The sequence below is a fragment of the Coturnix japonica genome, unplaced genomic scaffold (genome assembly GCF_054131305.1).
Source record: "Coturnix japonica strain WE unplaced genomic scaffold, WE-NBRP24 Scf043, whole genome shotgun sequence".
In the NCBI taxonomy this organism is placed as follows: Eukaryota; Metazoa; Chordata; class Aves; order Galliformes; family Phasianidae; genus Coturnix; species Coturnix japonica.
In genome coordinates, this window is record NW_028188946.1 from 3,873,651 (window position 1) to 3,890,373 (window position 16,723).

The following is a 16,723-nucleotide window of genomic DNA, read 5'->3' on the forward strand; positions in this document are numbered from 1 at the left end:
GTGAGAATGGCTGGAATTGGTCAAAGTGGAGGGGCCAAAATGGGGCAGATTTGGGGCCAAAATGGGGCAGATTTGGGGCCAAAATGGGGCAGATTTGGGGCTGGAATGGGGCAGATTTGGGGGCGAAAACTGGGTTTTTGGGGGGGAAATGGGCAGATTTAGGGCTGAAAACTGGATTTTGGGGGGGAAATAAGGTGGTTTGGGGGTAAAATGGGGCAGATTTGGGGCAAAATGGGGCAGATTTGGGGTAAAGTGGGGTGGGTGGCCATCTTGGGTTCTTGGTGGCTGTGTTGGGTTCTTGGTCGCCATCTTGGGTTCTTGGCGGCCATCTTGGTCTCCTATTGGCCCTCGTGGCGGCCATCTTGGGTTCTTGGTGGCCCTCGTGGCGGCCATCTTGCGTTCTTGGTCGCCATCTTGGACTCCTATTGCCTCTCCTGGTGGCCATCTTGGGTTCTTGGTGGCTGTGTTGGGCTCTTGGTCGCCATCTTGGGTTCTTGGTTGCCATCTTGGACTCCTGTTGGATCTCCTGGTGGCCATCTTTGACTCCTGGTGGCCATCTTGGGTTCTTGGTGGCCATCTTGGACTCCTGGTGGCCATCTTGGGCTCTTGGTGGCTGTGTTGGGTTCATGGTGGCCATCTTGGGCTCTTGGTGGCCATCTTGGGCTCTTGGTGGACATCTTGGGTTCTTGGTGGCCATCTTGGGCTCTTGGTGGCCGTCTTGGGCTCTTGGTGGCCCTCTTGGTGCCATCTTGGCCTCCTGGCGGCCATCTTGGGTTCTTGGTTGCCATCTTGGACTCCTGTTGGCCCTCCTGGTGGCCATCTTTGACTCCTGGTGGTCATCTTGGGTTCTTGGTGGCCATCTTGGCCTCTTGGTGGCCATCTTGGACACCTGGTGGCCATCTTGGGTTCTTGGTGGCTGTGTTGGGTTCATGGTGGCCATCTTGGGTTCTTGGTGGCTGTGTTGGGTTCATGGTGGCCATCTTGGGTTCTTGGTGGCCATCTTGGACACCTGGTGGCCATCTTGGGTTCTTGGTGGCCATCTTGGCCTCTTGGTGGCCACCTTGGGTTCTTGGTGGCTGTGTTGGGTTCATGGTGGCCATCTTGGGTTCTTGGTGGCCATCTTGGGTTCTTTGTGGCCCTCTTGGTTTCTTGGTGGCCCTCTTGGGTTCTTGGTGGCCCTCTTGGGTTTTGGTTGCCATCTTGGACACCTGGTGGCCATCTTGGGTTCTTGGTGGCCATCTTGGGTTCTTGGTGGCCATCTTGGGTTCTTGGTGGCCATCTTGGACACCTGGTGGCCATCTTGGGCTCTTGGTGGCCATCTTGGGCTCTTGGTGGCCATCTTGGGTTCTTGGACGCCATCTTGGGTTCTTGGTGGCCATCTTGGGTTCTTGGTGGCCATCTTGGGTTCTTGGTGGCCATCTTGGCCTCTTGGTGGCCGTCTTGGGCTCTTGGTGGCCCTCTTGGTGACCATCTTGGCCTCCTGGCGGCCATCTTGGGTTCTTGGTTGCCATCTTGGACTCCTGTTGGCCCTCCTGGTGGCCATCTTTGACTCCTGGTGGTCATCTTGGGTTCTTGGTGGCCATCTTGGCCTCTTGGTGGCCATCTTGGACACCTGGTGGCCATCTTGGGTTCTTGGTGGCTGTGTTGGGTTCTTGGTCGCCATCTTGGGTTCTTGGTGGCCATCTTGGGTTCTTGGTGGCTGTGTTGGGTTCTTGGTGGCTGTGTTGGGTTCTTGGTGGCCATCTTGGGTTCTTGGTTGCTATCCTGAACTCTTAATGGCCATCTTGGACTCCTGGTGGCCATCTTGGGCTCTTGGCAGCCATCTTGGGTTCTTGGTGGCCCTCTTGGTGGCCATCTTGGGTTCTTGGTGGCCATCTTGGACACCTGGTGGCCATTTTGGGTTCTTGGTGGCTGTGTTGGGTTAATGGTGGCCATCTTGAGTTCTTGGTGGCCATCTTGGACACCTGATGGCCATCTTGGGTTCTTTGTGGCCATCTTGGGTTCTTGGTGGCCATCTTGGACACCTAGTGGCCATCTTGGACACCTGGTGGCCATCTTGGCCTCCTGATGGCCATCTTGGACCCTTGGTGGCCATCTTGTCCTGCTGGTTGCCACCTCAGGCTGTTATCAGCCCCCACCACGTTGAGATTCTCCCTTTCCACCCCCCCAGGACCCCGTCCATCCCCACGCTGACCATGTCGACCCCGGACCCCCCGCTGGGCGGAACCCCCCGACCAGGCCCTTCTCCAGGCCCGGGCCCTTCACCGGGCGCCATGTTGGGTCCCAGCCCCGGCCCCTCGCCCGGCTCCGCTCACAGCATGATGGGACCCAGCCCCGGGCCCCCCAACGCCGGACACCCGCTGCCCCCACAGGGACCCGGCGCCTACACTCAGGACAACATGCACCAGATGCACAAGGTGAGGACCCCAAAGGTGGGTTCCCTATAGGGGTAGGGCCAAAATGGGCCCTGGGTGATGGAGGTGAAGACCCCATAGATGGGTTCCCCATTGGAAGGTGGTCAATGTATATATTGGGTGATGGGGGTGAAGACCCCAAAGATGGGTTCCCCATTGGAAGGTGGTCAATGTATATATTGGGTGATGGGGGTGAAGACCCCAAAGATGGGTTCCCCATTGGAAGGTGGTCAATGTATTTATTGGGTTCTGGAGGTTCCATGGGCTCTATGGGGGGGTGATGAGGGACCGAAGTCCTGTGGGGCAGCATAGAACCGAGCTCAGAACCAAACTGAGCTCAGAACCGAACCGAGCTCGGAACTGAACCAAGCTCGGAACCGAACTGAGCTCAGAACCGAACCGAGGTCAGAACCGAACGAAGCTCAGAACCGAACCGAGCTTAGAACCGAACCGAGCTCAGAACTGAACCGAGCTCGGAACCGAACTGAGCTCGGAACCGAACTGAGCTCGGAACCGAACCGAGCTTAGAACGGAACCGAGCTCGGAATCAAACTGAGCTCGGAACCGAACCGAGCTCTGAACCGAACCGAGCTCAGAACGGAACCGAGCTCGGAACCGAACCGAGCTCGGAACCGAACCGAGCTCAGAACGGAACCGAGCTCAGAACCGAACCGAGCTTGGAACCGAACCGAGCTCAGAACCGAACCGAGCTTGGAACCGAACCGAGCTCAGAACCGAACCAAGCTCAGAACCGAACTGAGCTCGGAATCGAACCGAGCTCAGAACCGAACTGAGCTCAGAACCAAACTGAGCTCAGAACCGAACTGAGCTCAGAATGGAACCGAGCTCAGAACCGAACAGAGCTCGGAACCGAACCGAGCTCAGAACCGAACCGAGCTCAGAACGGAACTGAGCTCAGAACCGAACTGAGCTCAGAATGGAACCGAGCTCAGAACCGAACCGAGCTCAGAACCGAACCGCGCTCAGAATGGAACTGAGCTCAGAACCGAACCGAGCTCGGAACCGAACCGAGCTCAGAACCGAACCGAGCTCAGAACTGAACCGAGCTCAGAACCGAACCGAGCTCAGAACCGAACTGAGCTCAGAACCGAACCGAGCTCAGAACCGAGTGCTGGTCTCCCCCCGCAGCCCATGGACTCCATGCATGAGAAGGGGATGGGCGAGGACCCCCGGTACGGGCAGATGAAAGGGATGGGGATGCGACCCACGGCACACGCAGGGATGGGGCCTCCACCGAGCCCCATGGACCAGCACTCACAAGGTCAGTGCATGAGTGGCTATGGGGAGGGATTGGGTTGGAAAGGTCCTGGAAGGGCACGGAGTCATAGAATGGGTTGGAAAGGTCCTGGAAGGGAACAGAGTCATAGAATGGGTTGGAAAGGTCCTGGAAGGGCATGGAGTTATAGAGTGGGTTGGAAAGGTCCTGGAAGGGAACAGAGTCATAGAATGGGTTGGAAAGGTCCTGGAAGGGCACGGAGTCATAGAATGGGTTGGGTTGGAAAGGTCCTGGAAGGGCATGGAGTCACTGAATGGGTTGGGTTGGAAAGGTCCTTGAAGTACATAGAATGCTGTGATGCATTGGGCAGGTCCTTGAAGGTCACAGAACAATGTGATGCATTGGGAAGGTCCTTGAAGCTCACAGAACAATACGATGCATTGGGCAGGTCCTTGCAGCTCACAAGTCAATACGATGCATTGGGCAGGTCCTTGAAGCTCACAGAACAATACAATACATTGGGCAGGTCCTTGCAGCTCACAAATCAATACAATACATTGGGCAGGTCCTTGAAGGTCCCAGAACAATACAATACATTGGGCAGGTCCTTGCAGCTCACAAATCAATACGATGCATTGGGCAGGTCCTTGCAGCTCACAAATCAATACAATGCATTGGGCAGGTCCTTGAAGGTCACAGAACAATACAATGCATTGGGAAGGTCCTTGAAGGTCCCAGGATGATGTGTTGTATTGGGCAGGTCCTTGAAGGTCCCAGAACAATACAATGAATTGGGCAGGTCCTTGAAGCTCACAGGACTATAAGATGAATTGGGCAGGTCCTTGAAGCTCACAGAACAATACGATGCATTGGGCAGGTCCTTGAAGCTCACAGAACGATAAGATGAATTGGGCAGGTCCTTGAAGCTCACAAGTCAATACAATGCATTGGGCAGGTCCTTGCAGCTCACAAATCAATATGATGCATTGGGCAGGTCCTTGAAGCTCACAAATCAATGCAATGCATTGGGCAGGTCCTTGAAGCTCACAAGTCAATACGATGCATTGGGCAGGTCCTTGCAGCTCACAAGTCAATACAATACATTGGGCAGGTCCTTGAAGCTCACAAGTCAATACAATACATTGGGCAGGTTCTTGGAGGTCCCAGAATGATGTGATGTAATGGGAAGGTCCTTGAAGCTCACAAGTCAATATGATGCATTGGGCAGGTCCTTGCAGCTCACAAATCAATACAATGTGTTGGGCAGGTCCTTGCAGCTCACAAATCAATACGATGCATTGGGCAGGTCCTTGCAGCTCACAAATCAATACAATGCATTGGGCAGGTCCTTGAAGCTCGCAAGTCAATACGATGCATTGGGCAGGTCCTTGAAGGTCCCGGAATGATGTGATGCAATGGGAAGGTCCTTGCAGCTCACAAATCAATACGATGCATTGGGCAGGTCCTTGAAGGTCCCAGAACAATACAATGCATTGGGCAGGTCCTTGAAGGTCCCAGAATGATGTGATGCAATGAGAAGGTCCTTGAAGATCACAAATCAATATAATGCTTTGGGCAGGTCCTTGCAGCTCACAAATCAATACAATGCATTGGGCAGGTCCTTGAAGGTTAAAGACTGATGTGATGCATTGGGCAGGTCCTTGCAGCTCACAAGTCAATACAATGCATTGGGCAGGTCCTTGCAGCTCACAAACCAATGGTGACGGATCCCCTGTGTCCTTGCAGGTTACCCGTCTCCTCTGGGCGGTTCCGAACACGCGTCCAGCCCGGTCCCATCCAACGGTCCCACCTCAGGCCCCCAGCTCCCATCGGGTCCCAGCCCCATGGACGGGGCCGACCCTCAGGCTTTGGGTCAACAGAACCGCGGCCCGACTCCGTTCAACCAGAACCAGCTGCACCAGCTGCGGGCTCAGATCATGGCCTACAAGATGTTGGCCCGCGGGCAGCCGCTGCCCGACCACCTGCAGATGGCGGTGCAGGGGAAGCGGCCCATGGCCGGGATGCAGCAGCAAATGGCGACTCTACCTCCACCCTCCGTGTCCGGGTCTGGAGCCGTGCAAGGAGCCGTGCAAGGGCCTGGAGCGGGACCCACACCTCCCAACTACAACAGACCTCATGGTGAGATATGGGGGGGGATAGGGGGGGTATGGGGTGGGAGATAGGGGCTATGGGGGGGGAGATAGGGGAGCCGTGCAAGGGCCTGGAGCGGGACCCACACCTCCCAACTACAACAGACCTCATGGTGAGATGGGGGGGGGATAGGGGGGGATGGGGGGTATGGGGTGGGAGATAGGGGCTATGGGGGGGGAGATAGGGGAGCCGTGCAAGGGCCTGGAGCGGGACCCACACCTCCCAACTACAACAGACCTCATGGTGAGATATGGGGGGGGATAGGGGGGGTATGGGGGGGGGTATGGGGGCTATGGGGTGGGAGATAGGGGCTATGGGGTGGGGGGTGATGGGGGATATGGGAGTGGGATGGGGGATATGGGGGGGGTGATGGGGGCTATAGAGGAAGGGTGGGGGAGATGGGGGCTATGGGGGGGGATGGGGGTGATGGGGGCTATGGGGTGGGGGAATTGGGGGCTATGGGGGGGATGGAGGATATGGGGTGGGGGATGTGGGGTGATGGGGGTTATGGGGTGGGGGATGGGGGATATGGGATGGGGGGTGATGGGTGATATGGGGTATGGGGTGATGGGGGCTATGGGGTGGGTATAGGGGCTATGGGGGGGGAGATAGGGGCTATGGGGTGGGGGATGGGGGTTATGGGGGATATGGGGGCTATGGGGGGGGTGATGGGAGTTATGGGGTGGGTATAGGGGCTATGGGGGGGGGGATAGGGGATATGGGGGGGAATGGGGGCTATGGGGATTGGATGGGGGCTATGGGGGGGGATGGGGGATATGGGGGATGATGGGGGCTATGGGGGTGGGATGGAGGCTATGGGGGGGTGATGGGGGCTATCTGTGCTATGGGTGGGGTCTGTGCCCCCCACAGTTGCTGGGGGTGGTTTTCAGCCCCCCAAGTATTAACCCTTCCCTTTTTACCCCCCCCCCCCTTACAGGTATAGGGGGCCCAAACATGCCCCCTCCCGGACCCTCAGGAGTTCCCCCAGGAATGCCAGGGCAGCCCCCCGGCGGCCCCCCCAAGCCCTGGCCAGAAGGTGAGAGCAGAGCTCCTTCACCCCCAGCACAACCACCGGCTCATTAAGGAGCTCATTAAGGGCCAGCGCTTAACGAAGGGCCGCCCTTTGGGTCCCAAGCCAGGGGGGGTCCCAAGGTCCCAATCTGGGGGGCTGGGGGTGGTTCGGTTCTGATCTAACCCATCTCTTTCCCTATAGGACCAATGGCGAATGCCGCAGCCCCCACCAGCGCCCCACAGAAGCTGATCCCCCCTCAACCCACCGGCCGTCCCTCCCCGGCCCCCCCGGCCGTGCCCCCCGCCGCCTCCCCCGTTATGCCCCCCCAGACGCAGTCCCCGGGGCAGCCGGCCCAACCCGCCCCAATGGTGCAGCTGCACCAGAAGCAGAACCGCATCACCCCCATCCAGAAACCACGAGGCCTCGACCCCGTGGAGATCCTACAGGAGAGGGAGTACAGGTGGGGGGACAAGGGGGGGCTATGGGGGGGACAAGGGGGGTCTTCCCTACTCACCTTTATCTCAGATTATGGGGTTCCCATAGAGCTTTGGGGGGCGTCACCCCAAATCCCGACCTTCCCCTTCTATGGGGGTCGGTGCCGTGCTGGGCTGTCAGTGGGTCAGGGGGCTCCCCCTGGGGTAGGGAGGGGGTGCTGGGGGTCTGGGCTCTGAGCGGCTGTTGAGCTGTGGGGACTTGGAGGGGTTGGGTTGGGTTGGAGGGGTCCTGGAAGGCTATAAAGCCATAGGATGGTTGGGTTGGAAAGGTCCTGGAAGGTCATAGAGCCATAGAGTGGTTGGGTTGGGTTCAAAGGGGCCTCAAAGGCTTATAGAATCTTGGAATGGTTGGGTTGGAAAGGTCCTTGAAGGCCACAGAGGCATAGGATGGTTGGGTTGGAAGGGTCCTGGAAGGTCACAGAGCCATAGAATGGTTGGGTTGGGTTCAAAGAGGCCTCAAAGGCTATAGAATCTTGGAATGGCTGTGTTGGAAAGGTCCTTGAAGGTCACAGAACCATGGAAGGGTTGGGTTGGAAGGGTCCTTGAAGGCCATAGAGCCATAGAGTGGTTGGGTTGGGTTCAAAGAGGCCTCAAAGGCTTATAGAATCTTGGAATGGTTGGGTTGGAAAGGTCCTTAAAGGCCAAAGAACCCTGGTATGGCTGATTTGGGTTGGAAGGGTCCTTAAAGGCTGTAGGCCCATGGAATGGTTGGGTCGGAAGGGTCCTTGAAGGCCACAGAACCATGGAAGGGTTGTGTTGGAAGGGATCTCAGCACAGAACCGTGGGTTATAGGATGGGTTGGGGCTCTGAGCCCACCCTGAGCCCCATCCCATCCCATTGGCTCAGGCTGCAGGCGCGCATCGCCCACCGCATCCAGGAGCTGGAGAACCTGCCCGGCTCTTTGGCTGGAGACCTGAGAACCAAAGCCACCATCGAGCTGAAGGCGCTGCGCCTGCTCAACTTCCAGAGACAGGTGGGGGCTGCGGGACCCCCAACGTCCTGAGGGGTCCCCCATTAACATTGGGACGCCCCATTAACAGGGGCACCCCATTAATATGGGATGCCCCATTAACATTGGGATGCCACGTTAACGTCAGGATCCCCCAGATAATGATGGGATCTCCCATTAACGTTGGGACCCACCATTAACGTTGGGACACCCCATTAACGTTGGGACACCCCATTAACGTTGGGACACCCCATTAACGTTAGGACAGCCCATTAACGTTGGGATATCCCATTAACGTTGGGACACCCCATTAACGTTGGGATATCCCATTAACGTTGGGACACCCCATTAACGTTGGGACGCCCCACTAACGTTGGGATGCCCCACTAACATTGGGATGCCCCATTAACCTCGAGACACCCCATTAACGTTGGGACACCCCATTAACGTTGGGACACCCCATTAACATTGGGACGCCCCACTAACATTGGGATGCCCCATTAACCTCGAGACACCCCATTAACGTTGGGACACCCCATTAACGTTGGGATGCCCCATTAACGTTGGGATACCCCATTAACTTTGGGACACCCCATTAACATTGGGACACCCCATTAACGTTGGGACACCCCATTAACGTTGGGATGCTCCATTAACGTTGTGATACCCCGTTAACATTGGGACACCCCATTAACGTGGGGCCACCCCATTAATCTCATGCCGCCCCCCGCAGCTGCGGCAGGAGGTGGTGGTGTGCATGCGGCGCGACACGGCGCTGGAGACGGCGCTGAACGCCAAGGCCTACAAGCGCAGCAAGAGGCAGTCGCTGCGGGAGGCGCGAATCACCGAGAAGCTGGAGAAGCAGCAGAAGATCGAACAGGAGAGGAAACGCAGGCAGAAGCACCAGGTGAGGGACAGGGGGTGATCAGTGGGGGCTGGGGTGGGTTGGGTTGGGTTGGAAGGGGCCTTGGATGTCGTAGAGCCGTGGAAGGGTTGGGTTGGGTTGGGTTGGAAGGGGTTGGGTTGGAAGGGGCCTTGGAGGTTGTAGAGTCGTGGAAGGGTTGGGTTGGGTTGGAAGGGGTCTTGGAGGTTGTAGAGCCATGGAAGGGTTGGGTTGGGTTGGGTTGGGTTGGAAGGGGCCTTGGATGTCGTAGAGTCATGGAAGGGTTGGGTTGGGTTGGAAGGGGTCTTGGAGGTTGTAGAGCCATGGAAGGGTTGAGTTGGGTTGGGTTGGGTTGGGTTGGGTTGGGATGGAAGGGGCCTTGGAGGTTGTAGAGCCATGGAAAGGTTGGGTTGGGTTGGGTTGGAAGGGGTTGGGTTGGGTTGGGAGGGGTCTTGGAGGTTGTAGAGCCATGGAAGGGTTGGGTTGGAAGGGACCTTGGAGGTTGTAGAGCCATGGAAGGGTTGGGTTGGGTTGGGTTAGAAGGGTCCTTGAAGGTCACAGGAGCTGAATGGTTGGGTTGGACGGGTCCTTGAAGGTCACAGGAGCTGAATGGTTGGGTTGGACGGGTCCTTGAAGGTCACAGGAGCTGAATGGTTGGGTTGGACGGGTCCTTGAAGGTCACAGGAGCTGAATGGTTGGGTTGGACGGGTCCTTGAAGGTCACATGAGCTGAATGGTTGGGTTGGACGGGTCCTTGAGGGTCACAGGAGCTGAATGGTTGGGTTGGACGGGTCCTTGAGGGTCACAGGAGCTGAATGGTTGGGTTGGACGGGTCCTTGAAGGTCACAGGAGCTGAATGGTTGGGTTGGACGGGTCCTTGAGGGTCACAGGAGCTGAATGGTTGGGTTGGACGGGTCCTTGAAGGTCACAGGAGCTGAATGGTTGGGTTGGACGGGTCCTTGAAGGCCACATGAGCTGAATGGTTGGGTTGGACGGGTCCTTGAAGGTCACAGGAGCTGAATAGTTGGGTTGGAAGGGTCCTTGAAGGCCACAGGAGCTGAATGGTTGGGTTGGACGTGTCCTTGAAGATCACAGGAGCTGAATGGTTGGGTTGGATGGGTCCTTGAAGGTCACAGGAGCTGAATGGTTGGGTTGGGTTGGGTTGGACAGGTCCTTGAAGGCCACAGGAGCTGAATGGTTGGGTTTGACGGGTCCTTGAAGATCACAGGAGCTGAATGGTTGGGTTGGGTTGGGTTGGGTTGGACGGGTCCTTGAAGGTCACAGGAGCTGAATGGTTGGGTTGGACAGGTCCTTGAAGGCCAGGACTTGCTCTGTGTGTCTCCTGACCCCTCTCTCCGTCTCCCCCCCCCAGGAATACCTCAACAGCATCCTGCAGCACGCCAAGGACTTCAAGGAATATCACCGCTCCGTCACCGGCAAGATCCAGAAGCTGACCAAAGCCGTGGCCACGTACCACGCCAACACGGAGCGCGAGCAGAAGAAGGAGAACGAGCGCATCGAGAAGGAGCGGATGCGCCGCCTGATGGTGGGGGGGGGGAGCGTTTTTGGGGGCGATCCGTGGGGTTTTGGGGTTGTCTTTGAGCTTCACGTGGGTGTGACGGTTTGGGTCCTCCAGGCTGAGGATGAGGAGGGTTATCGTAAGCTCATTGACCAGAAGAAGGACAAGAGGTTGGCCTACCTGCTGCAGCAGACCGACGAGTACGTGGCCAACCTGACCGAGCTGGTGAGGCAGCACAAGGCGGCCCAGGTGGCCAAGGAGAAGAAGAAGAAGAAGAAGAAGAAGGTGATGAGTGCGGTGGGGGGCTGCCCCAAAGGGTGGGGGGGTGGGGAGGGGGCTGGGGGCAGGAGCGGGGCCATACGTTGGGGTTTGGGGGCTGTCTGTTGGGAGTGGGAGTCCACTGGGGTCTGGTGGCCAACTGTTGGGGTTTGGTGGCATCTATTGGGGTTTGGTGGCCATCCATTGGGGTTTGGTGGCCATCCATTGGGGTTTGGTGGCCAACTGTTGGGATTTGGTGGCCATCTGTTGGGTCTGGTGGCATCTATTGGGGTTTGGTGGCCATCCATTGGGTTTGGTGGCCATCCTTTGGGGTTTGGTGGCCATCCATTGGGGTTTGATGGCCATCCATTGGGGTTTGATGACCATCTATTGGGGTTTGGTGGCCATCCATTGGGTTTGGTGGCCATCCATTGGGGTTTGGTGGCCATCCATTGGGGTTTGATGGCCATCCATTGGGGTTTGATGGCCATCCATTGGGGTTTGATGGCCAACTGTTGGGGTTTGATGGCCGTCCTTTGGGGTTTGGTGGCCATCCATTGGGGTTTGGTGGCCATCCATTGGGGTTTGATGTCCATCCATTGGGGTTTGGTGGCATCTATTGGGGTTTGATTGGCCATGTGTTGGGAGTGGGGATCCATTGGGGTTTGGTGGCCATCCATTGGGGTTTGGTGGCCATCCATTGGGTTTGGTGGCCATCCATTGGGGTTTGGTGGCCATCCATTGGGTTTGGTGGCCATCCATTGGGGTTTGATGGCCATCCATTGGGGTTTGATGGCCATCCATTGGGGTTTGATGGCCATCCATTGGGGTTTGATGGCCATCCATTGGGGTTTGATGGCCATCCATTGGGGTTTGGTGGCCATCCATTGGGTTGCTAACAACCATCTTCCTCCTCCTCCTACAGAAGGCAGAGAATGCTGAGGGTCAGACTCCAGCCATTGGCCCCGATGGAGAGGTGAGGCCGCAGCGCGACCCACAGGGCTGGGAGCTGAGCTGTGGGGCTGTGGGGCTCCGGGTGGTGCTTCCATGAGGGGATGCCATGATGGCACCTGTAGGGTCACCAGATGTTGAGGTGATGCCATGATGGCACCTATAGGGTCACTAGATGTTGAGGTGATGCCATGATGGCACCTATAGGGACTCCAGATGTTGAGGTGCCGCCATGATGGCGCCTATAGGGTCTCCAGATGTTGAGGTGACACCATGATGGCACCTGTAGGGTCTCCAGATGTTGAGGTGACGCCATGATGGCACCTGTAGGGTCTCCAGGTGTTGAGGTGCCGCCATGATGGCACCTATAGGGTCTCCAGATGTTGAGGTGACACCATGATGGCACCTATAGGGTCTCCAGATGTTGAGGTGCCGCCATGATGGCACCTATAGGGTCTCCAGATGTTGAGGTGACACCATGATGGCACCTATAGGGCCACCAGATGTTGAGGTGACGCCATGATGGCACCCATAGGGTCTCCAGATGTTGAGGTGATGCCATGATGGCACCTATAGGGTCTCCAGATGTTGAGGTGCCGCCATGATGGCGCCCATCTGCTCAGCTGGAGGGTTGCTGTGGGGCAGTGTGGTGCTATGGGGTGCTATGTGGTTCTATGGGGTGCTATGGGGTGCTATGGGGTGCTATGGGGTGCTGTGTGGTGCTGTGTGGTGCTATGGGGTGCTATGGGGTGCTATGTGGTGCTATGGGGTGCTGTGTGGTGCTATGGGGTGCTATGGGGTGCTGTGTGGTGCTGTGTGGTGCTATGTGGTGCTATGGGGTGCTATGTGGTGCTATGGGGTGCTGTGTGGTGCTATGTGGTTCTATGGGGTGCTGTGGGGTGCTATGTGGTGCTATGGGGTGCTATGGGGTGCTATGTGGTGCTATGTGGTGCTATGGGGTGCTATGGGGTGCTATGTGGTGCTATGGGGTGCTATGGGGTGCTATGTGGTGCTATGGGGTGCTATGGGGTGCTATGTGGTGCTATGGGGTGCTGTGTGGTTCTATGGGGTGCTATGTGGTGCTATGGGGTGCTATGGGGTGCTATGTGGTGCTATGGGGTGCTATGGGGTGCTGTGTGGTGCTATGGGGTGCTATGGGGTGCTATATGGTGCTATGGGGTGCTGTGTGGTGCTATGGGGTGCTGTGTGGTTCTATGGGGTGCTGTGGGTCAATGTGGGTCAATGTGGGCTCAGTGCTGCCCCTCATCCCCCCTCCTTCCCCACAGCCGCTGGATGAGACGAGCCAGATGAGCGACCTCCCCGTTAAAGTCATCCACGTGGAGAGCGGCAAGATCCTCACCGGCACCGACGCACCCAAGGCCGGGCAGCTGGAGGCCTGGCTGGAGATGAACCCGGGGTACGTGGGGGGCAGCTGTGGGGCGAGAGGGAGGGGGTCACTGTGGGGCAGGGAGAAGGGCTGGTGGAGCACAGGGGGGGGTCACTGTGGGGCTGGGGGAGGTCACTGTGGGGTATGGGTGGCCCTAGTGGGGTAGGGGTGGTCCTTATGGGGTATGGGTGGCCCTAGTGGGGTATGGGTGGTCCTTATGGGGTAGGGGTGGTCCTTGTGGGGTATGGGTGGCCCTAGTGGGGTATGGGTGGCCCTAGTGGGGTATGGGTGGTCCTTATGGGGTAGGGGTGGTCATTATGGGGCAGGGTGGTCCTTGTGGGGTAGGGGTGGTCCTTATGGGGCTGGGTGGTCCTTGTGGGGTATGGGTGGTCCTAGTGGGGTATGGGTGGCCCTAGTGGGGTATGGGTGGTCCTTATGGGGTATGGGTGGTCCTTGTGGGGTATGGGTGGCCCTAGTGGGGTATGGGTGGTCCTTGTGGGGTATGGGTGGCCCTAGTGGGGTATGGGTGGCCCTAGTGGGGTATGGGTGGTCCTTATGGGGCAGGGTGGTCCTTGTGGGGTAGGGGTGGTCCTTATGGGGCAGGGTGGTCCTTGTGGGGTATGGGTGGTCCTTATGGGGTAGGGGTGGTCATTATGGGGCAGGGTGGTCCTTATGGGGCAGGGTAATCCTTGTGGGGTGAGAGGAGGTCTTTGTGAGGTAGGGGAGGTCCTTGTGGGGTAGGGGTGGTCCCTATGGGGCAGGGGAGGTCCCCAAAGGCTAGGAAAAGGTCCTGGTGGAACATAGGGAGGTTCCAGTGGGGCTGAGGGAGGTCCTTATGGGGCAGGGGTGGCCCTAGTGGGGTAGGAGTGGTCCCCATAGGGCAGGGGAGGTCATCATGGGGCAGGGGAGGTCCCTGTGGGGCAGAGGTGGTCCCTGTGGGGTGAGAGGAGGTCTTTGTGGGTTAGGGGAGGTCCCTGTGGGGTAGGAAAAGGTCCTGGTGGAACATGGGGAGGATCCAGTGGGTCTGAGGAAGGTTCCTATGGGGCAGGGGTGGCCCTAGTTGGGTAGGGGAGGTCCCTATGGGGCGGGGGTGGTCTCTGTGGGGCGTGGGAGGACCCAGTGGGGCAGGGGGGTGGTCTCTATGGGGCTGGAGGGGAGTGACCCTGGACCCCCCTGGGTTGGGGGTGGGGAAGGGATGGCCACAGAGATGGGCGTATGTGGGGCCACTTGGGTGCAAGGAGCAGGTGGGTAATTAGCAATTGGTAATTAATTAGCGGTTGTGTGTTGTTAATTAGGTATGAAGTGGCTCCCAGGTCTGACAGTGAAGAAAGCGGTTCCGAGGAGGAGGAGGAGGTGGGGAGGGGAACCAGGCTGCGGGCAGCTCATTAGCCCCCAGCCTCATTAGTGCCTGGGTGGGCTGAGCTCATTAACCCCCAGGCTCGTTAGTGGCTGGGTGGGCTCATTATGGGGAGGAGGGGGGCTGCTCAGCTCATTAGCCCCCATCCTTGTTAATGGCTGGGTGGGCTGAGCTCATTAACCCCCAGCCTCATTAGTGGCTGGGTGGGCTCATTATGGGGTGGAGGTGGGCAGCTCAGCTCAGCTCGTTAGCCCCCAGCCTCATTAGTGCCTGGGTGGGCTGAGCTCATTAACCCCCATCCTCGTTAATAGCTGGGTGGGCTCATTATGGGGAGGAGGTGGGGTAGGTGGGCAGCTCAGCTTGTTAACCCCCAGCCTCATTAATGGCTGGGTGGGCTCATTGTGGGGATGAGAGGGGGAAGGTCCTCATTAGCCCCCCCCCTCGTTAGCCTCCCCCTCGTTAGCCCCTCCCTCATTAGCCCCCCCCTCATTAGCCCCTCCCTCGTTAGCCCCCCTTCGTTAGCCCCCTCCCTCTTTAGTCCCCCCTCATTAGTCCCCCTCCTCATTAGTCCCCCCTCGTTAGTCCCCTCCTCATTAGCCCCTCCCTCATTAGCCCCCTCCCTCATTAGCCCCCTCCCTCGTTAGCCCCCCCCTCGTTAGCCCCCCCCTCATTAGCCCCCCCCTCATTAGCCCCCTCCCTCGTTAGCCCCTCCCCTCATTAGCCCCCTCCCTCGTTAGCCCCTCCCTCGTTAGCCCCCCCCCTCGTTAGCCCCCTCCCTCGTTAGCCCCCTCCCTCGTTAGCCCCTCCCCTCATTAGCCCCCTCCCTCGTTAGCCTCCTCCCTCGTTAGCCCCCTCCCTCGTTAGCCCCCCCCCTCGTTAGCCTCCTCCCTCGTTAGCCCCCTCCCTCGTTAGCCCCCCCCCTCATTAGCCCCTTCCCTCGTTAGCCCCCTCTCTCGTTAGCCCCCCCTCATTAGCCCCTTCTCTCGTTAGCCCCCTCCTCGTTAGCCCCCCCCCTCATTAGCCCCCTCCCTCGTTATCCCCCTCCCTCATTAGCCCCCTCCTCATTAGCCCTCCCTCGTTAGCCCCCTCCTCGTTAGCCCCCTCCTCATTAGCCCCCCCCTCGTTAGCCCCCTCCCTCATTAGCCCCTCCCTCATTAGCCCCTCCCTCATTAGCCCCCTCCCTCGTTAGCCCCCTCCCTCATTAGCCCCCCCTCGTTAGTCCCCCCATCATTAGCCTCCTCCCTCGTTAGCCCCCTCCCTCGTTAGCCCCCTCCCTCATTAGCCCCATTCCTTGTTAGCCCCCTCCATCATTAGTCCCCCTCCTCGTTAGCCCCCCCCTCATTAGCCCCCCCTCGTTAGCCCCCCCCTCATTAGCTCCCCCCTCGTTAGTCCCCCCCATCATTAGCCCCCTCCCTCGTTAGCCCCCCCCCTCATTAGCCCCCTCCTCATTAGCCCCCTCCTCATTAGCCCCCCCCTCATTAGCCCCCCCCTCATTAGCCCCCTCCTTATTAGCCCCCCCCCTCATTAGCCCCCCCCCCTCATTAGCCCCCTCCTCATTAGCCCCCCCTCATTAGCCCCATCCCTCATTAGCCCCCCCCATCATTAGCCCCCCCCTCGTTAGCCCCCCCTTGTTAGCCCCTCCCTCATTAGCCCCCCCTCATTAGCCCCCCCCTCATTAGCCCCCCCCATTATCCCCCCCTCATTACCCCCCCCCTCATTAGCCCCATCCCTCATTAGCCCCCCCCCTCGTTAGCCCCCCCCTTCATTACCTCCCCCCCTCGTTAGCCCCCCCCCTCATTACCCCCCCCTCATTACCCCCCCCCTCATTAGCCCCCTCCTCATTACCCCCCCCCTCATTAGCCCCCCCCTCATTACCCCCCCCCTCATGACCCCCCCCCTCATTATCCTGCTGTTGTTCCCCAGGAGGAGGATGAGGAGCAGCCACAGCCGGCTCAGCCCGCGCTGCCCGTGGAGGAGAAGAGAAAATCCCGGATCCCGACAGCGACGACGTGTCCGAGGTGGACGCGCGACACATCATTGAGTGAGCGGCACAGCTGGGGACCTGCCAGGACCTGCCCAACACAGCCTATGGTCCTGTGACCTGCCAGGACC

At 58.5% G+C, this 16,723-nt stretch overlaps 1 protein-coding gene across 1 annotated transcript in view; it reads left to right on the forward strand.

Moving 5' to 3' along the window:
• The first annotated feature begins 2,144 nt into the window (after positions 1–2,144).
• SMARCA4 (SWI/SNF related BAF chromatin remodeling complex subunit ATPase 4) overlaps positions 2,145–16,723 on the forward strand; it is a 44,661-nt gene continuing 30,082 nt past the window's right edge. The window contains 14 exon segments of the mRNA XM_085531496.1: positions 2,145–2,417; positions 3,564–3,696; positions 5,398–5,790; positions 6,740–6,838; positions 7,016–7,274; positions 8,155–8,281; positions 8,991–9,164; positions 10,512–10,685; positions 10,776–10,943; positions 11,842–11,892; positions 13,154–13,284; positions 14,550–14,607; positions 16,535–16,589; positions 16,592–16,652. Coding sequence (XP_085387622.1) covers positions 2,196–2,417; positions 3,564–3,696; positions 5,398–5,790; positions 6,740–6,838; positions 7,016–7,274; positions 8,155–8,281; positions 8,991–9,164; positions 10,512–10,685; positions 10,776–10,943; positions 11,842–11,892; positions 13,154–13,284; positions 14,550–14,607; positions 16,535–16,589; positions 16,592–16,652 — 2,105 coding nt within the window. The 5' untranslated portion in view covers positions 2,145–2,195.